This window comes from Onychostruthus taczanowskii, unplaced genomic scaffold (genome assembly GCF_017590055.1).
Source record: "Onychostruthus taczanowskii isolate IOZ18803 unplaced genomic scaffold, ASM1759005v1 scaffold22, whole genome shotgun sequence".
In the NCBI taxonomy this organism is placed as follows: domain Eukaryota; kingdom Metazoa; phylum Chordata; class Aves; order Passeriformes; family Passeridae; genus Onychostruthus; species Onychostruthus taczanowskii.
In genome coordinates this window covers 11,843,413-11,870,344 of record NW_024499462.1, presented here as the reverse complement: position 1 = coordinate 11,870,344, position 26,932 = coordinate 11,843,413, and the positions used below count along the sequence as shown (strand labels likewise).

Here is a 26,932-nt window from a genome sequence, read left to right as displayed (position 1 = left end):
GCCTTTACTGCTTTCTAACTCCAGTAGTCAAAAGCTTTTAAGCTTTAAGTGCTCTGTCATATTTGTGGGCTTTTATAGCAAAGAGTAGAGCAGACAGCAGTGATGATGGAAAACGATGGTAGGTAGACTTAAAATACTATAAAGCATAGAGACAATTGTATGTAATGCCTGGAATTGAAACCTTTTTGAATGAAATGATCAGCCATATGTGCCACCCTTATGGACCCTGTAAGAAGAAGAAAAGAAATGTACCCTATTGCTAACTGTGCATGAAATTGCAGTGTTAGAAGATATTGACCAGATGTTTCAATCTCAACAAATAGCTTGTTATGTGACTGAGTGAAAATCTCTCTGCTGCTTTGATCACATACACCTTAAAGGAAGAAGTAATTTAATAGAGGTTGTCCAAGTTCATCATTGTCAATAAACTTTGACTTGACCTTTGCCATCTGTTTTTGATACTGTTGCTGATAGAAGCTGATGGGCAGCTGTTTACAGTTTGTGCTATGTGAATTCTGTGCTGCCAGACAATGAAAGAAGTCTCACCACTTGTGGATTTTATGCTGTCCTTTTCTGAGTGTGGGTGTATTCATTGAGACTGCACATCATTTAGCAGGGGAGTGTGGCTGACATATGCCTGGGTTTTGAAAAGGAAGTTTTGTTTTATTGTTACAGATATGCAAAATCATACATTAAACATCCTAAAAACGTCATTTTGCAACAGCATCAGCTTCACTTATAGAGTAGTACCTAAATACATATACAGTATTTTACACTGGAGAATTTTAAGGTATTTTTCAATTGCTTATCAGTTTTTAGATTTTATTTAAAGTGCTAATTCTTTACAAGTAGAGTAGGCTGAGGTATTGTTAACAGTATCTTACAGTTGCCCAGTGAGCTTGTCTTACTATACCTGGGTATGATGTTCCATTTTTATGTTTTTTATATCCTATTCACATCTGAACACTGCTGCTTCTGACCAGAGAGGAACAAGACTTTATGTTGTACTTTATTTGCCACTTTTCATTATTTCACACCCAGTTTTCAAGAAGAATGTTGGTATATTTTGATTTCTTTTACTGATAAAGGTACTCTCAATCCTTACTTCATGCACAGCTTTGCAATATGGGTGATTTTTAAATAGTTGTATACACTGAAACAGCTGCAGAAGAGTCCCAAGTAAAGCTGGAATTCTTTCTGTTGTGGCACCCTTCAAGTAGCTGTCATGTGTGACAGTGATGAAGAACTGGTGTGACCAGTCGTGTTCTGTAGGTCTATCATCTTTAACCTGGTTTTGGGACGGAATGCACAAAGTTTGAGGACAGGGAGTGACACATCAGATCAGTCAGTGGGGCAGTGGTTGTTGTCTCAGGTTCTGCCCTTCAAATGGGAATATGACACAAGGGCAGCTGTGTCTCAGTTGTGTGCCTTGTAAGGCCTTGCACGAGGCATTCTGCCTTTGGCCTAGATAATATAAATCAACCTTCAGAAGAGAGGCTACAGCACTTCAGGCATTTGAGGCAGAACTGTAACATTATAAATACAGCATAAGAGTGTGATGGAGTAAGGTATATTGGAATTAAGTGTTATTTAAAGGGTGCAGTAAAAAAGAGCACTTTCTTTTGGTCACACTGAAACTTTGGGATATGGCTACTACAGGTTTAATTACACAAAATATGCTTGTATTTCCTTGTACAGCACGAAGCTTACAAGCTAGACTAAAAATAAAGCAGTGAACAAGCAGATGAAGAGCAATGATGAATAGGAAATGGAATACAGTAGAATAGCAGCACTGAAAATAGTTGTTTGGATTATAGAAATTGTTTTTTAGAGACAGTTTGTTAAATTTGTTTGTAAATGTAGAAATGAATGAAGCTCCTGAATGATTAATATTTTGATAGGCATCTTAATTTGAAAAGCTGTAGCAAAAGGCTCTTGTGGCACCATGTTAAAACTAATAGATGTTCCTGTGCAGGGATTTGTATCGCACATGTTGAGCCAAATGCTGAAAAGATTTAGATATTGGTCTCAGTGCAAGGCTTTAAATGGTAATTTCCTTTAAAAAATGTTATCACTTTTATCTAATTTGACTGGAAGTTGCTTGAGGGTGTTGTCATGCATTTTAACAATATCACTTCCTCATGCAAGATTTGGCAGCTTCAACTAATGGTGGAAGAATTACTGTACAGGACATGGGGCTCCTTTTCACAAGCCTGCTTTTATAAAGATAAGCTTATTTTTTCCTTTTCCCACTTTTTTTCTTATATGGCTGATATGTGATAATAGCTGTTGCAACGTTTAAAAATCCATCCGTGAAAATAAGAGAAAGGAAGAAAATTGCAAAGGTATTGGAACAAACTATAGTAACTTATGTGTTTTCCAGGATCTTGCTGCTGTTGTCTCATAACAGTGATTCTGGAGTTAGGTGTACTGGGTCTGCTTGGGATGAAGTTAATTTTTCATAGCAGCCCATATGGTTCTGTGTTTTAGGTTTGTCACCAAAACAGTGTTATTTAACACAGCACTGTTTTAGCTATTGCTGAACAGTGCTTGCACAGCATCAAGGACTTCTCTGTTTTTTTCACTCTGCTGCACCCAGCAAGTAGAGGGAAAGAGGTTTTGAAGGGACACAGTCAGGACAGCTGACCACGGAGATAAACCAGGCCACATGGCCAGCAATAAAACTGAATGGGAGGGGATGTTTTTCCAAGTAGCCGGGGGCTTAGTCAGTGCCTGGGCATCAATCTGCTGATGGAAGGTAGTGAATTCATGTCTTTGCATCATTTCTTCTTGAGCCTTGTGTTTTTTATCATTGTTGCACTTCTCATTCTCTTCTTTATCCCTCAAAGAGGGAGGATTGAGAGAGTTTTTGGGTGGAGGCTTAACTACTGGCTGGGGTTACCACACCACAGTAGGGATTTTAAATGAATGTGAAATTGAATGTGTAATGGTAACAGATTATTGCATTCTTTTTGAGCCCTAGGTGTATCATATCATACACAATAAATAAGTGAGCTCACTTGCAACAGTGACACTTTCTTTTTTTAGTATTGTTTTGCATATTATCAGGCTTCTGAGTTTTTAAGATGTATGATTTGATTTTTGATTCCATGTGTTCTCATTTTACATGGCCGTCTAAGATAAGTTGTAATTTAATTTACTTTAATATCTAAAATATTCCTAAAAATATTTCAAAGGGGTTTTAATGGACAGAGATTTAATGGACTGTATATATATTGGTGGTTGGACATAAGAGGGATACAACTGGTGAGGGGCACAACAGACGGGTAAAACTTTTGAAAAATACATGGACTTATTCTAAAACCTAGAATATCAAAATAAGGGATACTCCATTCCTGTTTTGATTTACACTTCATGAGTAGTTGCTCACATTGTTTAGCTTAGATTTTAGCAGGCATGTTAAATCTTAGCTAATTTTAGGTCCTTGGAGTCCTCTCCTGTGTGAACTGCAATTTAAATAAGATCAGATTTGACAGGTCATGCAGAGAAGAGTCCAGCTTCAAATAACATACTTCAGATGCACTTCAGATGTCTGTATTCAGTGTTAATGAGTTTTGAAGATCCTTCACTGTGAAGGGGCATAATGCTTCCTGTTGTGTTGTCAGTTTCTAGGCATTTGGGATTCAAGTCCACAGCTGAAAACTCCTATGTGCAGAGAAGGTATGTCAGTCTAAGCAAAGCTTTGGATGCTTTGGCGTTGTTAGTTTATGATGACTGACAGATGTGGAAATGCACTACTAGCTGCTACTTAAAAAATTAATTCAGGAACTCAGGCAGAGAACAATGTGGTTGTGAGTGTCTTCATCAACCTCCTTGTTCCATTTATCAGTGTTGTCCAGTTAATGGTGGCACTTAAAGCAAAGCAGAGAGTTGGATTAAATGAAATAATTTCTAAAGGATCTTTGTTATAGACAGAAGGCTATAAAGCTGCTCCAAGGTTCATCTCTAGGATGTTTCTTTTTTAAGTCTTATGATAAGATCTGAGTCCCAGCAGAAGAAAACTCTCCCTTTACAAGGAAAGTGTAACTGAAGACAGTGAGGCAAATTAGGTGGGTCCTCCTCTACATGAACTTTGCAGGAACAGCAAAGAAAAGCTTCGAATGCATATCGAGTGTTGTGATAGGGGATGCTGGACTCTGCTCCTGTGGCAGAAGTGACTTTCTCAAGAATTTCTCAAGACTTACACTATTTATCTTGAGAATGTCAAGGATGACATTCTCAAGATAAATAATGTAAGCCTGGGAAATTCAAAGTTAAGAACTTTCCCTTTCTCTAATTGCATAAGGCCACTGATTTTCTTTCACATAATATGAAGGGGGTTTTTCCATTTTTTTGGGGGGTGTGGAGGGACATTCGTTCTCAAAAGACAGCACTGAGTATCCAATCAAAGTCAAGTCACTTCTAATGTTAGAAGTGCATCTAGGAGTGCTTCTGTAACTCAGAAGAAAGGAGAAAGGTTGTTTCCAAAAGCCATTTTCTAATCAGACAAAAGTGGGAAATAGGTGTACTACATCTTCGAGTCTGAGGAAGTGAAAGAGTGGGACATAGTTCACTCCAGGCAGTCTCACAAAGTCACAACTCTTCAGAAGCTTTTCTCGTTACCAAGTTTTCTTGGCATCTCAACATCTTGCAAGAAAAGATGGTGCTGTTCTCTGCAATTACCACCCACTCCCTGGAACACAAAGGTTCTTACACTTCTCTGATAGCTAAAGCTTGCCAGAGAGTTCATCTTCTTCAACTCTGATCATCAAAAACCACATGAACAGATAGTCCTACTACTGTGAACCCAAGTTAACCTCATGAAAATAAAGAGAGAAGTATTTTGTCACCCTCTAGTGTGTCTTAGAGCAGCCAAGGTGTTGGCTTCTTTTGCAAGTACTGGCCTCGGTATTTGGTGATAAGAAATAATGTGTCTGTAGGGATATGGTAACGTAATATTAGATTATTTTGAAATCAGCTGAGATTTAAGACAGGTTTGTGCTAAAGGCAAGGCATAAATATAAAAAGAATAATTGAAATTCAAGTTTGCTTTGCATTAATCAGAGTGCATGCAACAAAAATGTGAGGAAAATGCAATCTGTTTAACTCAAGATAACATCTGAAAGGTGTTCTATTTCCTGTGCTCCTTTCTCTGTCATAGATATTTATGCTAACTGAAAAGGTCAGGACCTGTCCTTGTGTGTACTTGATGTCCAAGCTGTATTGACAGAAGAAAACTTTAGAGCAGAGAAACACATTAGATTTTATAAACCACTCCTTGAGTATCCTTTGTGGTATCCCACTCCTGAGGCTGTCGTGTTCTTTCATGATAAGTTCCTACTTTTGACACTTCTGTCTTTGGTCCATTAGCAGCCTCAAATTCCCTTGGGTGCTGGTGAGGATTCATGGTGTGGCCAGGTGCCAACCTCTCCTGACCAGACTGTCAATACAGTTTGTTAGTAGCTGCCTCTCTGCCTAGCCAAACCCTGGATAATTAACTCATTATGCTGATTCCCGCTGAGCTGGGTCATTTTCTGTTTCTGTTGAGAGTCTTTTTCATTCAATTAAATCTTCTATTTCACATAAATCTATAAAACTAATTTTCAGTCTCTATAACCATATACCTGGCATTAATGTGTGCAGTTTGTTATTGGCCTGCATATGATACTGGCTGCAGTGCTGCATGGCTGCTTCACAGTGATACACATCTCGTGATGACTAACTCCCATTCCCATTTAGAATGTTTTAGCCAAAGAGTCACTAATAGCAACAGTGTGTGAAGTCCCGAAGAAGCCTGTTTTTTCATATCAGGTTATTTGAACTTAAAATCAAGTTCTGGGTCAAATTAAAAAAGAAATCCCGAAGTCCCTGCCTTGAAGAGCCTCTCTTGTTTTTTTAATATGTGTGCAAAAGATGCCTGTTCTGCCTACTTCCACGAGGTGCAACTTTAGTGGTGTACCACAGAGATACTTTTATCATTCAGTTTCATCAAGTCTGTAATGTGATTTCTGCTTTTACTGTTACTAATATGTAGCCTTTTCGCTGAGGAGAGGAGAATCAGCTTGGGGAGTTCTGCAGCTGACAGCACCTCACCACCATTATTGTGGGAGTGAGAGCAGATCCTTCGAAGGGCTCTTGGTAACTGGAGATCTGTGATGAGAGGGTCTTTGCAGAAACACTGCTGAACTGCTTTCCCATCTTCCTCAGTGTTGCTTAACTCATATACTCAAATGAAAATAATACCTGTACAGTGGGAGTATCCTCTCACTATGTAATACTTGTCCTTTAAATAATCATGAATATGAGTAGAGCTGCTGAAGTAGTCTGCACCACATACAGACATTCATCTCAGGAAAGTCAGGATCGTGACTTTTGATTCTCACGTATAACTTGACTTAAATTTGAAATCAGGATTGTGACAGCTTATATATGGCATGTATCACATCTGAATTCAAACTGAGCTGGTGCCAATAGCTGAAACTTGTGATATTTGAATGGGAATTCTTTTTTAAGAGATATATGTGAAATATTAGTTACTACTGCTGTAAATGTTATCAGACTTATATATAAAGTAACATCATATGATAAAGTGTTGTAAGCCTAAGATGCAGTTTGAAGTCTTAAGTTTTTGAAAATTTTTTTCAGTTTGATTCTTTGATGAATGTTGTTCGTAGGGATCTCTATTAATTCTTGTTAGTTGTGACGGTAAACTGTGCTTGCATGGGGCACAAAGCTTCAGCTACTTCTGTTCTTACCCATGTGGAAATTTGTTCCATATTTGCTTACAGTTGGTGACAGCAGTTTTCATCTTTTTAAATAATCTATTTCACTTAATCATATCTCCAAATATAAAGGATTTTTGTTCCTGAGACATCCTAAATGAAAGCTGTGCAAATGCATATTATGTATGTGCAAAGGTGTCAAACACAAGGATATAATTGATATCCTTGTATGAAATGTATTAATACTTTTATTAGGGGTTTTCTTAATTTATATTGGAGTGGTATGGAATGGATAAGCAGAGCATATGCATTTCATGAATGACAGATTAGACGCTGCCACCATTGAATGATAAAATCTTTTGCCTCCTTAAGCTTTATTCAAAATTGCTGCAAGAAAGAGATCTGGCAACTTTTGTCCACCATTGTCTTATTAATAAAGGCTTTACATGACTAAAGGTTTAATTTTTTTTTTCTCTCTTGCTCTTCCCTCTGGAGCTGATAGTAGTAAAGATGTGACTAAGTACGTATTTGCAACTTGGTTACTTGACCTTTCTACAACCCACAGCTACCACTAATGCTGCTTTGTAATGGAGACATTATCATTTATTTAAATCTTGATTAGGAAACAATTATAAGTAGGTTTTTAGTATAGCAGAAAATTGCTGTAGCCTTTAATTCATACTATAGATTGAGTGGATAAGCTTGCTGACTGTAATTAGAATGAATTATAATGACTTCAGTTGGCTGACTCACCACCAGCAGAGTAGGGCCTATGATTGTTTCTTCACATTTATTTTTTTAATTCACTCTTGATTTCATATTGCTGATAAATGCTGGTTTTTAACATAGCACAAAATGGAGTAACATTTACAGCTGAATGATACATTTTTTATTAATAAAAGGAGAACTTTATGAAATAACCTGGCACCTTAGCAACACTATGCATCTACTGTCTTTCTTTGCAATTCAAGTGACACAGCTGCTCTCAGTAAATTTGGAGATTAGATACTTTCATGTGTGGTTTAACAGTGTAGAGAGGGAGCATTTCCTTTGTGCATGCAATTAAATGATAGGCAAAATGATTATTTTCAGTACCACTTAGCTTTTATATATATTATGAATGCTGCATAATGTTGCTTATGTTTGTCAAATGTCTTGTTTTTCTTATGTGCTATCTCTTTTTATTTATTTATTTATTTATTTATTTATTTATTTTGTTTGTTTGGAAGGGTTTTGTGGACTATTTCTTCCTTGTTTGTTTTGTATTTTCTATAATTCTTCTTTGAAGATGTTGCTTGATTAAATGTAAGTGTAGAGGCAACTCCTTTGAGCAAGGGAACTTCTTTTTGTATACTTTGTAAAAACATACTAATGTACTTTATTTATCATGAGGTACATTTATTTAGGTTTTACATTAGGGGTTACAGGCTCAGTGGGATCATTAAGGGTAAATTTTGTTTTCTTTGCTGCCCTTTCTTTGTTGTACAAGATGTTTTTCACTTCAGACATACAAATGTTCTTTAAGTCAAAATGTAAGCACAGAGTTAAATATGGTGGGTGGAGAGAAAAATGGCAAAAATAATATACCAGATATGTTAACTTTTTTTTTGTGTTGTGTTTTTTTGGTTTTTTTCCTCTCCTGACAATCTGCAGTGGATGATTCAGAAACCTCACAAAGCTGCAACTTTCTTTGGCTGCATCGGCAAAGATAAATTTGGAGAGATCTTGAAGAAGAAGGCTGAGGAAGCTCATGTGGATGCCCATTACTATGAGCAGAGTGAAGAGCCAACAGGAACCTGTGCTGCCTGCATCACTAGTGATAACAGGTCAGGGGCCTTTGTTGTTTTCTGAAGATACAAATGTAGTTGGCATAGTGAATGTAGCCTAATTTTCTTGGAGTATCCAGCCTTGAAAAATTGTCATTTGAACGATAAAGTGTTAGCACTGGTTTGAGACAACACAGGATTGCCTAGGCCATAGTTTGGGGCTGGGCAGTATTAATATGCTTTCAGAGAATAGCAGTTGTATTATGGCCAGAAAGTGTGAGATAATAATACCAGTGCTTCTTCCTGAACTTGATAGCTTCCACTTGCTCTGGAGATAGAAAATACATGGGAGACAACAGCGGGTTAACAAGTATGTTTATATAGCCTTTGTGCAAGCTGATTGATACATAGGGCTTATAATTGATTTGCAAGTGAGAGATACACTTCAGGTGATACTAAGTTTAGCTATACGCTGATAGTGGTCAGCATATAGCCACATTGAAAGGGTTAATTTCATTTTATACAAGACAAAAGCTTTTGGTTTTGCTATTGCACTTGTTGAGAAATTCTCCTAGCACCTGTAATTCTGTTTGTCTACATTTTAAGCATATATTCTGAATTTGTCTTTCATGGTTTCATTTGCTAACTTTTTGCTATTCATTTCTCTTGACCATTGCCCTTTGCTTTCTTCTTTCACCCTCTACTCAGAACCCTTGAACTTGTATTCTACCTCTTTGCTGATTATCTTCTGACAATTTGTTTAGAGATTGCAAAGCCAGCCAACCAGGTTAGCCATATTTTGAGATATTACTGGCACACATCAGCCCTCCCTGATTTCTGACAGCATTTAAATTTTCTGGTACTACATACTGAATCAATAATGAAAATTGCATCAGTTACCCTGAGGAGTATTTTCTTTCTGGCTCAGAATAAGATAAAAATGTCTGTCATTATCCTTTTTGGTTTCCCTCTGTGGCTTTCAATGCCATTGGTCCTGAGGACCTGCTCTTTTCCTTTCAAAGCAGTTAGTAGAATTTATTAAGGCGAGATAGCAGTCCCCTAATTAAAGTCCACACCATAATTCCAGAAAAGCTGGTGAATATTCTGGGCAGAATTAGAAAAAGTGGTAGACAGCAACATGAATTGAAATGAGAGTCAGAGGAGGAAGTGTTTTCCATAGAACATGTAGAACTCTCGAACAGTTTTAATTAGAGCCAGGCATCTGAGACAAACCCCTGCAGAAGGCAGGACCAGCCTCAAAGGTAGGTCAGGTTTTTCATGGCCATGTCCTGCTGGGGTTTGAATGTCACAAAGGATAGAGGTTGCACAAGCTCTCTTGGCAAACTGTTCAAATGTTTGATCACTCTCCATGGGAGAAATTATTTTGATGGTATCCTCTTGCAGTCTTCTTTCTTCCAGCTTGTGTCTGTTCTTTCTTGTGTTCAAGAAGAGTCTGGCTCCATCTGCTCTGTAAATAAATGTTCATTAGATATTTGAAGAAAGCAGGAAGGACTTCCCTTAGATACCTGTTCTTAAGGTTCACCCAAAGCCTTTCTGCATTTAAGTGTTTCAGCCTCTTAATAATATTGATGGCCCACTGCTGGACTCACTGCTCCATGTTAGTGTCTTGTAATGGAAAAGTCAAAGCTGGACACAGAACTCCAGAGAAGGTGTGCAGACAGAGGCTCTCCTCCATTCTGGATATATAACTTCCTTTGTCCTCTTGTCTGCATGTTTGCTCATGTACACCTGAATGTGATTTACCTTCTCTGTGTCATGCACTGCTGACTCATGTTCCAAGCCTGGCTCACCAGCATCTCCAGGTCCTTCTCTGGAAAATTGTGTGTAATCATGTCAACATTCAGCCTCTATTGTTGTGTATAATTGCATGACACTGCATTTACCTTAAAGTTTTCTGCCAGCCCAATTCTTCAGGCTGTTGCAAATCCATTGAATGACAGACAGCCCTGTCCTCCAGCTTATCAACCTGTCCCTCCCAATTTAATGTTGTACATAATGTCTTACTCTCTGGAATGAATGTACATATTCTGTGGAGGAAGAAAGGTCGTTCATCTTCATCTGGAGTTTTGACACTAATTATGGCTACAGGCTTCCCCCTTCATCTCCAAGATCCATATTCACTTTTTCAAAGAGAAGAAAAGCAATAAAGATGTTTTTGCTCTGTGGTTCTCTCTGCCTGCAGTCACATAGTGCCTGTGTATACATGCTGCAGCAATCACCATTTTCTAGATAAGATGATGGGAAACTGAAGTCAAGACTGTCAATAGGCACACAGTATGAATTCAAGAAAAACACGTGCATCTCAATGGAATTTAAAAGTTTAGGTAAATTTGTTCATAAGAATGTCTGCAAATACTTCTTTGACTTAATAAGCAGAATTTTTGGTTTGAGAACATAAACCACTTTTTTCTTAATATCAAATATTTGCTCAACTACTAGACAGTGGCTTCATCTCAGTCGATGCTTGAGAACCGCAGGGAGTTCGTGCTCTTTGGAAGAAGGAAAAAATAGCTGGTGGTTGCTGCTGAAGGCTTTATTGTGCAATTGTCCATCCTGTGAGAGCAAGTTTATTCTCAATCTTTAATTACCCTCTGATTGTGTTTTGGTTTTAGCATTTTCTGTATTGGTAAGAATCACTTCAACTTTGTCCCAGTTGATAACACTATAGGTTAATCTCTTGTCCCAGCTCAGATATGTGCTAATTTCCTTCTTCAGCTCTCTTGTCTCTTTTGGAGCACCTGAATTCTCTAGTTTAGCAATAGTAATATGCCTTGTTTTCTCAGAGCTTTTCAAGAAAATCCTAACACATGATTAAACTCTAAAGTAATACCTGCGCTCTGTCATAGTCTATGACTTTGATTTGTGCATTCTGCTTAGAAATAACCACATGCCACAGTGTCTCCATTAAGCTGTTTCAATTGAAGCACTCTGGCTGTCTCCAATTACTGTATTTTAGTGAAAAATATCTACCTAGTCTGCGCCCCACATGTTGAACTGAGTGCTGTCAGACTTACAATTTTAATTTGGAAAAGTTCGGTGCTTTGTCGTCAGTGTAGCAGTCTTTTATTACCCATATGTGCAGAGCATCTCTACAGTTGGATGTAGCCACACAGAGCTAGGTTTACAGTTTCAGGGGCATGTGGTAAGTGAAAGGAAACATATAGAAAGTCTTTGCTCAGTTTTCTGGAACATAATTGCTTTTCACTTAGCAACATACGTAGACAGACAAGATTTTTTTTTTCCAAACTATGTCCTTGATGGATATTAGGGTTTGCCAAAACTGAAAGATTTAATTTGCTTTAAAGTTTGATTTACAGAGAATTACCACAGTTATGCACATGACTTTCTTGGATTCACTTGGTTCTCCACTGGATTTCTTATCATTGAAATGGTAATATTCATGAAGGATGAAACTTGTTTCCCTGTTACTTATAATGCGGCATAGGCTTGATGTATTTGTTCATAAATTTTTCTCTTTTTTTTTTTTCTCATTTCCAAATGTACATTAGTTTTCATTGCATTTATATTTTAGAATTAAAGAGATAAGCCCCAAATCAGCTCATGGGATGAAATGACAGAGAACAGTAACTTTGATATATTCAGATAAAGTTAGTCTAACTTCGTTGTCGCTTTGTGTACATGATCTGTTTAACTGACAAGGATTGTCAGTGATGAGTACTTCAGGAAGTTTACCAGGAGAGTTGCTTGCACTGTTCATAAAAGTTTTCTTTTGGTCTTCTGTTTGTTTTTCATTAAGTAAAGCAAGTCTCGCTTACTTACCTCCTAACAGCTGGGCATGGTAATGAGCCTGCAGGCAGAAGCATGCCTTGGTGAAAGCACATGAGCAGTGTGCTCCTGCCTGGAGCTGTCTCTGGGTTTTAGTAGCACTTGTATGGAACAGGATGATGTATACAACATCAGTTCTGTGCACCTTGAGAAGACAAAAGTTTTCAATAGCCAAATGTTGTATCTGTAATTATATATTAATTATCTGGCTAATGCACTTAAATATCACAAAATAGTGATGTGTTAATGTTAAAAGGGCATCCATTGGCTCCTAAATTTTGAAAATTATATTTAAAGCTATGTATGCTAGCATGGAAATAATCTGTTTCCCAATGCTCTTTTTCCAAATATTGCACATTATTAAACATTCCCATAATACAATTGCATAGAAGAACTTGGTCGTGGTAGCCAGAGTGGAGAGGTAGAGGTCTTGTTATGACCTCTTTTTAGGAGTATGTAAGTGTGTAAGTTTTGTGTGTTTCATAAGGCTGAATGGAGTGGGTTATGAAGATGATTTAAAATAGAATGAATCTTGCATGTAACAGAAGCAATGTGATACAAGTATTTTTGTGCTTGGTAATGGAAGTTTTGTCCCACAGGTTATGTTATAACTTGTTAGGAAAGAAGGAAGTACAAATGAGTTTTTGGTAGTGTTCCAGTAATCCACAGCTAAGCCAAAGTTTTTTTTAACAGTTCATCATCTAAAAGTAGGAACCTGACCCTTTTTTATTTGCTAAAGGAAAATGTGAACCTAATGGGGGAAAAAAATCCCAAAACAAGCCCATTTTACAATAATATAACTATTCATTGGAAAATTAGAATGGCAAGACTTACATATCCATCAACCTTTTGCTTCTAGTGAGGGAAAATAGTTTTCAGAAGATAAAGTTACTGGAGTAACTACTTTTCTTTAGGTGTTAGGTACTAGAGCAGTTTTAATGAAAATGTGTAGATGCTAAAGCATACAGAGGGAGTTGATCACAGAATGAAACTAAGGCTGATTCAAAGCCAACGAAGGCACCTTCAGAAGAATATAATAGTGATAGGTTACCTAAACTATGTAGTTGGATTTAAGATACAGTATTTAATATAAGATTTGAATTATATTTAATCTATTATTTGAATCTATTATTTACTTTTCATGAAATGGTCAAATGAAGTATATGTGGCTTGTGCTCTTTGTTAATTGCTTTTATGTTCTGTAGGATCTTTGTGAAATTGTGTTCATTGTGAGAAATTGGCAGTACTGTTGTTTACAGAGGGTCTAATACTTGTTCTTTAATCACTTTCAGGTCTCTTGTAGCTAACCTCGCTGCTGCTAATTGCTATAAGAAGGAAAAGCATCTTGATTTGGAGAAGAACTGGAAGTTGGTGGAAAAGGCCAAAGTTTATTATATAGCAGTAAGTTCAGCGCCTTTCAAATTGCTAAAGTTTGTGTTGCAGTATCCTGAAGTTTAAGCAATGAGTATGTCTGTTGTATGTGGTTTTGAATGATTTTATAGGAAGACAGGGAAAGAAAATGACTGCTTCAATTTCAGTATAGTTTCATTTCTTGAAAATCAGATGTACAAATGCAGAAGTATGTTTTAGTTGTATGTTCACTTAAATTGATGGGGAAAATCATAAGAACTAAACATATTTTCAGAGCTTTTGTAGTAATGCGTCAAATTTACATTTCACATTTTCTAGTAAATCGTTGTGAAGGATGCACAAATTATGTAGAAAAACACTATTAGCATAATTATTCACTGCAAACAGTTTGAGCTTATTTGTGTGAACAATCTTAATTGCTATTTATTCCATAGTAATTACTGTGGCACCTTATAACTCAATATTTCAGAAACAATGATTTTGACAAATCTCTTAAATGTGGGTGGTGGGGCAAACTGATTTTAATGATTAAATCTTGCTTTTGGAATAAAGGGGGGTTTGAGGATGGGGCATTAGTAGATTCACAATTAGTATTCTTTTTTTACCATCCAGAATGAATCAAGCCAGATAAATGTATTTGTGTTGATTATGTCTCGCCTAAATAGCAGCGGTGAATTTGTTTTCATCTTGCTCTTAAGTTGATATGACTGATCAAAATTAACAAACATAAAACATCTATGACAGATTAAAACCTCATAACATGCATGTAATATATGGATTCTGTATAACAACTCCATTCTGCTACCTGAGCTATATGAGAACAGCTGGCAAGAAGTGTAAAAAATTGATTATCCTGGAGGAACTAGTTCATTAAAAATACAGTTACTTCTTTTAGGTAGTGTTAATGTTTCCTCCAGCCAGTTAGTGTGCACTGCTGTAGGCTTTACATGGTTGTTATTGATTCTTGTGTATGGCCAAGACTGCCCCTTTATAAGTGTCAAAAAATACTTACAACCTTCTCAGTGTACAAAGAAAATACATCCCGCTGTTATGACCATATGTTTGTGCTGTGGTTAAAATATATGTAGGTGTATTGTCTACAAATTTTTTATTGCTGTTTTTTTCACATGTTCTGAGTTCTTTATTTTCCAAATGCCATGCTTGGGAATTACTGCTGTTGACTGAAAATTTTTGAAACGCTGAGAGTATAGTTTAAATGAAGAAGAACAACAAATATTCCCAAAAGTTTTACTGCACTAAGTTTGGGTTTGGGTTTTTTTAAAATTTTCCCATGCCTGTATATCATTCCCAATTAAGCTTCCAACGTACAATTTGGAAAAAGTTTAACTTAGTGGAGATGCTTCAGGAAAACTGTGAAACATTACATGAGGTGCTAAACAGATTTGTACTTTTTAAGATAAAACCTTCTTCTTATTTTAGTTCTGAAGTCACTCTTGTGTGTTCAGTCAGTTTGCTCACTTAAATTTTGACTAGATGATTCACTACACTGATTCTTGTATATATTAAAAGCTGTTTTTCTCAGATGCCACTTCTGCAACATCCAAACTTTGTCTAGGAGACAGAGAATTATTGTACTAAACTGAAAATAAACCCCAAGATGAGCATGTGATAATGGATAAAAAAATTAAATTGAACTGCTCATAAATGGTATTATATATTTGCAATACGAAATTCAGATTAGGGAAGTATATGATTGCAGGAGATGTTTTGAGTGATGTTTTGTTCACATGTGTAGCAAAAACACTCAAGGATGGGATCACTCAGATTTCTAGGACAGTATTATCACTTCAGATTACAGACAGCGTATGTAACTTTACTGAAGGAGAGGAGAAGTGTTGAACCATCCATAGTTCTTCAAGCTACAGTGTGGTCATGGCCTTTTCTTTCATTTAGTTTCTTGTGGGTTTGTAGTGATTACCAGATTAAACAAAATCATGTAGTGAGCAATTACCACTCCTGAAGTAGAGAGTAGCTCTGAGTCATTACTTTGTCTGGTGTTGTCTGTCTTGACTTTAGCCTTGTTACCTTCCTTGACTTTGCACTGTGCATATGTTGCTTTTCATTTCCTTCTTTCTATCCAACTGTCACCTATTTCTGGGGTTGCATTAGAGTGTATGTCAGTGACGGATACTTATTCTGGAAATCCATGTCCTGACATTATCAAACAATCTGTTTTCTTGGCACAACTGGGCAGTTGTTGCTTTGGGACAGGTCTCTGATATCCTGTGGTCATCTGTATGTTGTTCCTAGACTAGATAATATGCTTTTCAATGCAGCATTCAGCAGAATGACCCTCACGTGAAACTTAGCTCTGAAATCGAATCAGTTCACAGAGGGAGGAGTAGGTACAAAGGAACAGATACTGAAGCCGTGACAGAACCCTTAAAAACAACTTCTGTTACCATGAATGGACACAATACATTCATTTTAGCCATCTGGTAATCAGATCCAGCAGACAAATTATAGAAAGGATAGCAGAGAACAAGACCCAGTAAATCACAGATAGAAGCAAAATACGAAGCCTGCCCCAGCTTTCTCAAAGATGGTAAACTTTGAAGGTGTATTTTAATCCTCTAAAATTACTCTTTTTTGTATCATTTATGATAGGCTACATGTACTGTCAAACTCTATGCAATTTCTTTCCCTTCTCCCGATATAATTCCTATACTTGTGGTAATTTATACCATTGACATAATATCTTCCAGTCTGTCATATTCATTTTGCTGTGCATCAGCCAGCTGTGCTGCTGGTGTCTGATTAGAATTCGCTGTGAGGAATTTTATTTGATTCCTACTGAGGCTAGAAGATGTCTCTTCCTCAGACATTTGCCTTATTTCAGAATAAGTTGACAGTCATCATAGCACTAAACACTGTCATTCAGTCTCTGGTGCGGTGAGTGGGACAGAACATGAAACTAATTGTAAATTTGGGAGGAAGAGGCAAATTAATATTTTTTCCTTTTTTTTCTTTTGGTTTGTTTGGTTTTTTTGTTCTGTGAGTTTGTGCTTGCTGTCAGGACTTGCATTTTAGAAATCATAAGTGTCAGAGTTGCATCTTGCAAACTTGGGTGATAAAACTCCATATTTGTGCACCTTGTCTTATTTTAAGAGGCATCTGTGGGAGTTGCTGATGTTCAGCTTTTTTAACATTGCACACATTTTGACATTATTAATGCAACTTGCAGTATATAGCTGGTAATTTTCATATTTTACAAAGGCCTGAAATGCAAAGATATTTTTATTGTCAATGGTTTTGGTTTAAAAAAAAAATCTGTTGATAAGAGTTATTTAGAAGAGCAGAAAAAAATTGAGAAGAATTTTAGTCAATTAGCTCCAATGGGTAATTCTGTGTTACTGTATATAAGTTAGAAATTTTGCATTTGTTCTTCCATAAAAAGAAGAAAATGAAGAAGGAGAAAATGCTTTCCTTCATTAAAAGCTGCACTTAGCCTTGTGAAATCTTAACTGTATCAATTAATACATATTATAATATGGCTTGCTTATACAGACAGCTGAATTTTAACTTTCTCCCTGCACGTGAACATGATTGTTTACAAGTGTGATGGCTTCCTAGATATGTGTTTTCTCCTGTTCCAGTTAGCCATCCTTATTTCAGCCAGTTATTTAGTTTTACTCAATTTCTCCTTTGGTCCAACACCTGCATTTGTTCAGTGTTTGCAGTTGTTGATTATGAGGTGGATGGAACACTGGCATTTAATGCTCATATTTTCTTGGTGTTGAAGTAATGTATTTCTTCTTGAAAGTTCCTTCCGTGCTTTGGTTGGGTTTTTTTGTTTGGTTTCTTTTTCTTTCCCAATAACTTTCCTTTACTAGGCATCTGAAATGGCAATATTGACTGCAGTCGTGTTTCCAATCTGTGGTAACGTGAGTCTTAGCTTAGAATGGATCATTAAAGGAGCTTCCAAAACCCAAACAAATCTTCTTTGTTATTTTGCTGTTGTTATTTCATCTGTAAAAGCTTAAACTATTTTCTTCTCCTACTTCTGCACAGCAAATATTTGAAGTTTCTCAGTGATGATGCCCTTCAGTTGTACCACATTAAGTATAAAATTTTCTAATGCTGCTTAGATTTGTTAGCCCACAGTTGAGTTATGTTCACCACCTTCAGCATCTTCTGTGCTTTCAAAATTAATATCAAGTGTCGTTTCTTTTGATGATAATGACAGTTCTGATAAAGACCAGGAATTCTGGGCTTAGGCCAGGTTTCCAGGAGGAAATGTAATTTATTACAGCAAATCATAATGAACCCAATGCAACACACCTACCTATCTGCTGGAGAAATTTTTAAAACTCCAACCACCCTGGTCTATTTCAACGAACACTGTGGTATTTTTATATTTATTTTCTTTTAATGCCTAAGTGCTTGTCTAAGCAGAGAGATACTGTGGTTGTGTAGTGGGCTTGATGGAGGAATTATCTGGTTTCAACATGAGTCTGTCAAAACATAAGCTTCATGTCAGCAATGAGTGGCAAAGCTTAAGTAACATTCTACAGTATTTTCCATGGGGTTTGGCTATTCTACTTGAGAAAAAATGCTGATTATTACAACAATGTAAGTATAAATGAAATTTCTTTTGTGTTGTCTCTTCCATTTAGAAGCATATTCAGTGAATGTATTTTTATTGTAATTTACTGCTATGATGAGTATGATGACTTACAATGGATTGTGATAGGATTTTTCCTTTGAGATGTACTAGGTCTGTGTGTGCATCACTGGAAACAAGATACTGGCAGGAAGCAAAATATGTCTTAAAAAGGACATTTGTTTGGATAACTTCACCATGGTTTTTTTTCCCATTGATAACTTTTGCCCTAGTGCTCTGGCACCAGTGTGTTATGCCATTTGACATGCAAAACTATTTCTCACAATGATGAATAGGTTTTATGGCCAGGAAAACACCATAGTGAATATCTTAGCCATAGAGAAGAAGGTGCAGCTAGCAACAGTTAGTTGTGGCCTGTTTTGGTGGCTTGGGATAATATCCCCTTACTGAAACTCACCATCTTGAGGCATTGTGTTTTCTGGAAGTCATAGCTGAAGTGGGATGCATTTATTGTGGAGAGATGGTAGACTCTGTATCTAACCAGGAAGTAAATCTACCATTTACTGGCTTCCAAAACAAATATGAGGACAGAAGCCATTCTCTCTCATAAATACAGAAATCCACAGCTTTATTTCTTTGATTAAAATGCAAAAAAAGCTGTGTCTAAACCAGCCACATGTTGTGTCATCCTGTGATATATTTAAGGAGTGCATTATGCTACCATTTCAGGTATAACGTCTCATGCATAAACTATTTTGTTAGTGTTTTCTCAAGTAACTTATGTGAAAAGTGAATGAGAAACTTCTTTGTTATTTTTTGTTGTGAAATTTGGTCTTCAAGATGCCATTCTTCAAAGCGAATGCTTTGTACTTTATGGAGAAAAATACGTCATCAGCTTTTAACGAAGGTTGTACCTCCTGTTTCTATAGGATAAAATTAAGGACAATCTGTCTAACATTGTAAAAGCATTTAGATCTAAATGTTCACCTCTATGTTATTAACTGTATTTTTTAAGATGAAGAACATACATATTTCTTTTTCAGTCCTTCTCCTCCTACCCCAGTAGCCTTTAAATTGCAGATATGTTTCTTCAGCACAGTAATTAGTGAAGTTCAGTCATCGTTCCTTTTATCATGTGATTTTTGTGTGGTTTTTTTAGAAGAATGCCTTATTAGAACACTTACACAGCCAGTCTAGCTGCAACAGCCAGGCGGCAATAGCAGTGCCATTTTTCACAAAGAAAATGTTGAAAAGGAGCCAAATGTTTGGTGGCAGAGTCTGTTGCTAGGAAATCAAGTTCCTGAGGCGATTAATGACAAAGCAAGCAATAAAAAGAAGGCAGAATTACAGATTTAAAAGAGAGGGAGAAAAAAGTGGTTGGTGTTATAATTACCCAAAGAAATCCGTACTCATTAAATTGGCTGTTTTTATGATTGACTTTAATTGGAGGTTAGCTCAGATATTTAGCTCCTTTCCCACCCCTTTAAACACACACATGCACATAATCTGTAGAACTGCAGACTTGTTTTTCTAAGCATTGAGAGGAGCTTGCCCTGTAATTTGATCCCCACTGACAGATGCATTTTCTATGCTGCCATTTTGAATTAACCTATTGTGCAACAATTTTCCTCAGCTCTGTTGAATAAAACATCAAGTCTTATTACCTCAGATGGATTTGATAGAGTAAAAGAATGTACTTCTAGCTGAAGTAGACTATTTGCAATGAGTTCAGTGATTTGAACTCTGCCAACAAGCCCCAATAATTTGTGATGTATACTTAAAGAATGAAAGAGAGAGGAGCCACGTGGGGGGTCTTTTTAGCTGTATGAAGTTCAAACACAAACCTTGGAGTAATATTGTTGTATGTGCTAAGGTTATGTCTTGAGATCAAACCTTTCTCGATAAAGCATGTTAACTGAGATTTTTTACTATTAAGCAGATTAGATTTGAACTAGAGATTCTCTTACCCCAGTAGTTACCCAAACTGTCAGGCTACTGTGGGATTAGAAAAATAAAAATCAGTCCCCTCTCCCAGAAGCCCCAATAGTTGGATTTTACCTCTGAGACTTCTTTTATGAAGAGAATTTTACCTTATAAAATTAGGCTAGAATAAACGATGTTTTACAATTATATTAAATTCCAAATAATTCTGTGATAAGGGGAGAACAGGCTTTCACCTTATTCACTTTTCTGCCCAATTAGAAAAACTTACACAGTTGGTTCAACAAAATTTTGGCACAGAAATGGGAAGGCAACTGACCCTGACATTTAAATCCTGTCATGTTGCATTGCTCGTTTCAAGACAATATTCCCTACTTGGAGCAAGTGATAAGTGAGAAAATAACCTTTTACAATACCTGCAAGTGAATACACAGAAGCTAACTGTAAAAACTAAATGATTCCATAGCTCTCTGAATTCCAAACCAAACAGTGAGACAATAGAACTGTGCATATTCTGTCCAACAAAACCCACATTACTAATCAGATGCCAGTGCCAAGCTGTCTGCTTTGTTAAATACCCAGGTTCCCTGAGGCAAGAAGACAGCTGCTATAACTACTATGAAATTTGGTAGCTCAATCTATTTTTGCTACCCTTGGGCTATCAAGCTACTGTTAATTCAGACCACCCCAATTGGTACACTTTAGGGATTTTTTTTTCAAAGTGTTTGTAATTAAAATGATAAAACATCATTATTACTCCAAAGATGTTGTGCATGCTTTGTATTTGACAGATACCTACAGAGATAAACCCAGCGTGTAATTTTCATTGACATAATGGTTGTGATTGCATTATCCTTTTAAAAGTATATTGCTTTTTAAAGGGGGGGGGCGTGGGGAGAAGAAGGAAAATGGCATGCTTTTATTTCATTAATAGAATATGTAAATCTGTTGAAATACTAAATCAGTCCCTTGGTTGTAAGCTACTTGTCTGCAAAGACTGAATCAGGCTTAGCAGCAGGCTGGGGAGTGCTGAGAATTGGTGTTCACAAGGGACAGGGACCTGCTGTGCCACCCACAGCTCACTGCAGAGACCTCTGCTCCCAGGTGCCTCTGCCTTTAGGGACACTGAGTCTCAAGTCGTGTGTGAAGTCTGGGCAGACTTAACACACTTATTTAAATGTAAATTAAAAAGGGAAGACTTCATACTCTTAAGTGTTGAGGTGACTCAGTTGGAAGGGAATTTTTTTACTGTAGCTTCTCTTGCATGTCGGGCTTTATTCAATGTTCTCCTTATGAGAGTATAAGAATTTTATCTGTTACCATGTCAACTTTCTTAGAGCAAAATCTGAAAACTAAAGCACCATCAAATCAAGGCATTAGAAGCCCAGAAACAATATTGATTCTATTGTATTAATTCTTGTATTAATTTTTGTTTCAGTACTTCTCTGATAACATTTTAAAATAATTATTAATTTAGGACTGTTCTAAAGCCCAAAACCTGAAATTTGTGAATTTTTCTAGTCTGAGTTAAACTGGTTTGTTTTGTTTGCTGCCTACCAAAATTTATCATAAATTCATAGTCACCACTCTGAGTACAGTTGGCTGAAATGTGAGATTTCTTCTTTCTTCTAAAGGACTTGATCTCATTAACATGAGGAAATGTCATAGTCTACATAACCCTGAAATATGTATTGTATCTATGTCATCAACTTTTACATTTAAAAAAATATACAATTTCTGCAGCAACTGTGCTCTGTTTTACATGAAAAAAATTTATTTCTTTAACAGCAAAGACTGTGCATAACTTTAGAGCTAAGGTATTTATGATAGTCCACTACTTGGTCTGAAGTGAAAATTATGGTTTCATTTATTGTTTCCTTGTCCCTTGCATAATAAGGACAGTGCAATTGTTTAAATACAAAACTTTTTTTTTTTTGAAAGTGGTTATGCTGAATGATTTGCTTTGAAATGAGCATTGAAGTGGTAACATTTGGGCATGATATTTCAAAGCCAGTAACATGCAGTAAAATTACAGAATGTTAAAATGTGCATGCACATAATGCAAGGGGATTCAAATATGTTGCTTCTTATCCCAAAACTTAAACTGTGCTGAGGGGCATTGATCTTCACTGTAGGCTACAGGTGCTTGGAAATAACAGGATAGGAACCTGCAGGCTACTTTTTGATTCTGCAAGAAACAAACCATTTTAGAACGTAAAAATGTTTTTACAGCATAGCTAATCAATATCCTAAAAGTCTGTGTCAAGAAGATTTTTGTGCTACATTGTGCTTAGTAATTGTGTACTTGGAGTCAAAAAACCAGTAAAAAAAATGAATATTGCAAAAATGCTTCTGCATGGATTTTCAGTGACAATGCATTAAACACATAAATAGTATGCCTTGCAGATTGGGCTTTTTACAACTTTGTGATTAATTCTTTGGGCCTTTAGGAGGCAGAAGGGCTGAGTCCTGCCAACTTTGTTTATCAGGTTTATTTGAAATAGGAGTTGACTGATCCCAAAAGCAGGCTCTGGGAGTTCATTTGAAAGGAGCTGCTGAGGAGTTTTTGTGGTGTGGCTTTAATCCTTCTGGTCAGGCTACTGTTCAATCAGCAGTGCACCAGGTCACCTTGGTAAATGTGCTTCAGACCGTCTGGTTTGGTCAAAACAAAGAAGATCCTCCTTTTTTCTTTTTTCATTTAATTAAGGGTAGAATGCTCAAGGAAATACTACATTCTCTGAATAAGGAATAAGTGCTGCTTTTGAAGATTTTTTTTTTTTAATTTGGAAGAGTGGCTATGAGACGCTATTTCTTTCTAAGGAATATACAGACCATCATGGTAGCACGTAATGCTTGACAGATAAAACATCATTTTAGCAATATGAACAAGATAAAAACATCAGTACTAATCCTTGCAAATGTTTGACTTAAACAAAAGATAAAGACCCTCAGAATTTTTCCATAATAGAAGGATTTTGCTGATGCAGCTGCTGTGGAAAACTGTCCTGGGGGTTTACACTTCTTTCTGGCAAAAGCACCCTAATAGGGAGGCACTTGGTAACAGCTGCTGCCCCAGCAGAAGTGCTCTCACCTTCCCAGTCATACTTGCACCATGTTTCTATTGGTGGGGCTGTGTTGGTTAAGGATAATGTGTTTTTTTTAATGTTTCTAAATAATTTAGTTGCTTGAACAAAACAATTTAATAAGCACTTGGCACAGACACTGTCAAGACTCACCGTGGCGAGTATTCACCACGAATACTCAGACCTCATGGTCCATAAATATTGCAAAACTCTTCCAAAGTCAGCAGATTTCCCATTGTTAGTACATGTCTAACAATTCTCACCCTTGAAGATGTGTAGATGAGATGTGTCTTGTTACCACTTTTTTATGCTGAAGTTACAGAAGTTGTTTTGCAGAATGCCACTGCTCCTAATAGTTTTTCTAACTGTGGTGTTGCCAGATGCAATATAACAATGCTTTCCTGCATATTTGAAAATGGTGGGAAACAGCAGTTAACAGTATTTATAATGAAATATGCCTCAGCATATGCCTCTGAACATGTCTTTTTAAGACCATATGGAGTATAATTGGTGCTGAACAACACTGAGGTGTTTTGTGAAAAGTAAAGGCTAAGCATTATAAAGAGTCATAAAATCTGCAAGAATGAGGCAAATGTCAGAAATGGGAGAAAGAGGGTGGTACTGAATACTCTGTCTTGCTCTCTGCATAAACTGATATGAGAGACCACAGTATTTTTCATAGATTACTCTTCACAGTATGATTAAAATAAAGAAATTCAGCAAAACAGTGGCATGTAGTGGATATGGAAGATTGTGTGAGTAATTGGAATGAAGCAGAGACAACCTTGTCAGCTACTGAGGGCATCCAGGACAATACTGGCATTGATAGCTGTGCATACTGTCATTGATCACAGCAAAGTAAGGTAAGAATGAACTTTGTTCCTTAAATATGAATTTCCCCTGTCCATTGAGGACTGAAGTCAAAGTGAAATGCCTTTTATTTGTTTAGTTATTAAGACAGCTTATTTCCAAGAGAAAAAATTCCAGCTTAGAATTAATTGACCAATGTATTAAAATTTAAATTCCTCATTATTTTACTTATTTTAATCATGAATGACAACTGAATGTAGAAAAAAATTACAAACTATAGGTGATGGAAAATTTTCAACAGTAAGAAGGATCCAATTTTCGCTGAAGAAAGAGAGAAATTTTCAATGAGTGTGTGTATAAAGGATAGCAAGTATTCATTCCCCAGAACTAGTGCTGTCCCTAAGTGCTTCTTTATACTGCTGAGAATGGGCAGAAGAGAGTTTCTGCTGAGGACTGTAGATTCTTATCTGCCTAATTGAGCCATCATTTGTTGACATGAGGGAAATCATGTGACCTGCCTTTAATGCATTTCACAGTAACAGCAGAAGTAGAAAATGCAGTTCATGGAAGAGGAGCAGAAAATGTTGAAATTTTTTAGGGTGTGGAATATTGTGAAATTTATATTGCAGAGTCAAATGTTTGAACATTAAAAACATTAAATAAAATAATCAGATTATAATTAACTTGAAAACATTGAATTTCTTTCTATTACAAAGCCTACAGAACTTCAAAATATGAATATAATAAGCACTTAGTTTTATCAGTATGATGATAAAATTATGTCAGTAACATTGAAAGCATGTGTCATCTTTTTTTTTTTTTTTTGAGTAAAAATAGTAATCTGCCCAATTGCAGAGTTGGTACCAAGTGTTGTACAGTGGTAAAAGTAACAACAGAAAAACATCCAGTATTACGATTTAGTAGATAGATATCAAAAAGGGTATTAAACCCCCCTGTAATTGCAGGCATATTCTCTGCTTTATTCAGTCACTTGACTGTATCAATTTTATATTAAACTTCAGTCATGCTCCCCAACCAAATATCCTATTTTATAGAATGTAGAATTGCAGGCTTAACAGTTGTCTTGCTGGGGTTTTCACAGCTCTAGGTTGAATTGATCTAATCTGTAAGAAAGTTAATTTCAATTTTGTTTTAAAAACGTGGGATTATTGGCTGCTCTGTTGATAAAGTGACATCATAGGTTGGAGGAGACGGGTACAGCAGCAAAACCACTTTAGAATTATATCTAGATTTTAATAGAGTAACCTGAGATTGATAGCATTGTGGAGACTTGTTTACTAATTAATAGATAATCTGATTGTGTCAGCTGATTTTCATATTACTAGCAGTCGTGTCACCACTGACTTGACAGGAAAGTATCAGAAGAGTATTCCAGTCCTCCTGCAACTGCAGATCTGTGTAAGAAATCTCTGCTGAAAATAGTTGGCAGCTGCAAGAGTATTGTATGTGCTTCTGTTGTTTTAGTCTCGTCTAGACATCCACGTGTGGATGCTATACTGGACTAGGAAGGGCTTTGAACTGATAATTTACTATTGCAGCTTTTAAGTTCAAAAGATTCATGGCTTGCACCTCTCATTCTTGCTTTTTGACCTAGTGCGAGAACTGAAATGGAAACAATAATGAAAAGTAAGACAAAAGCATCAGAGGTTAAAAAGAAAAGTATGAATCCTTAGATGTTGGGGAAAAAATTCTCCTGGGCATGTTGTAATGTAGTGTCTTTTTCTTTTGCATAAAAAGAATATATGTGCTTTAATGTTTTATTTTCAGAAATATCATGATAATATTAATATAGTAGAATACAACTTACAAGTTGGTGAACCATGGCAGAGCATTTAATGTGTTTTTCACACTGTTCAAGCTATTGGTTTTAGATTTGAAAATAGATCTTGGTAAGCTATAATTGTTTTAAATTTGTGTTACCAATTAGAAAGCGACTCAACAATTAACATCTGCCCTGAAGGCAAGTGTTTTAATTCTGATAGTACAATGTAATAACATCTAAGTAAGTAGAAAATTCCAGGATGAATTTAGACTTTTACATGTAGAAGATAATACCCAGTACATGAATTCCATTTTCTGAGCTGTAGGCTATAAATGGTCATAATACCTAAAAAGCTATGATTGAATCACAGTGAATATATATTTGAGCTGCTTTCAGAGTCATCCTTACCTCCTTGTTTACTCATATAGAGAAATTGTTTAGGCCTTTGGCCAGAATGCAGGATATTTTGGTGCTGAGTGATACTTGCCAGGAAGGAAGAGTACTTCCATGTTTCTTCCCATTCTCCTCACATCCCAATTACGTTAGAACAGGGCAAACCTTAGATGTTGCTCTTGCTTGCTCTTTTTTTCCTCATAAATGTATTTGTGTGTATGCAACTGATGAATCAATTTCAATTTGGAAAGCAATTTTTTTCCTCCTCCTAACAATAATTAGGCAGTATTGTTATAGTAGGAGGGTTTTTTTCCCCAAAAAATCTAAGCTCAGTCATCATTTTGTCTTCTCTGTCTTATTAGTACTGTATATATTATAATGCTAAAAGTAGTCACTGACATTTTACTGTAAATATACACTATTTAATATTGCATCAGTTTTACAACACTGTCTCATCCTCTTGTTACAATTCAGGTAAGTTTTCAATTTAACAATAGGCTAGGTTTAACAATAATAGAAAATACATATCTTCACAGGGAATTCCTGGAAGACGCTTCCACTGGTAGCTGGAAGGCTCTTAAAACAAGAAAAACAAACCCAAAAAAACTTATTGTGTGGTTGTGGTTTTGGTTTTGCCAGTTCAAAATGTCTAGTGGAAATAAATTTCTGGT

At 36.3% G+C, this 26,932-nt stretch overlaps 1 protein-coding gene across 2 annotated transcripts in view; it reads left to right on the top strand.

Annotated features, from left to right (window-relative positions):
• The window catches only part of ADK (adenosine kinase), a 272,718-nt gene that overhangs the window by 116,149 nt on the left and 129,637 nt on the right, over nt 1-26,932 (top strand). For both annotated transcript variants that reach the window (XM_041405041.1, XM_041405042.1), the window contains exons 5-6: nt 8,376-8,548; nt 13,588-13,696. In XM_041405041.1, coding sequence (XP_041260975.1) covers nt 8,376-8,548; nt 13,588-13,696 — 282 coding nt within the window. The remainder of the gene's footprint in view (nt 1-8,375; nt 8,549-13,587; nt 13,697-26,932) is intronic.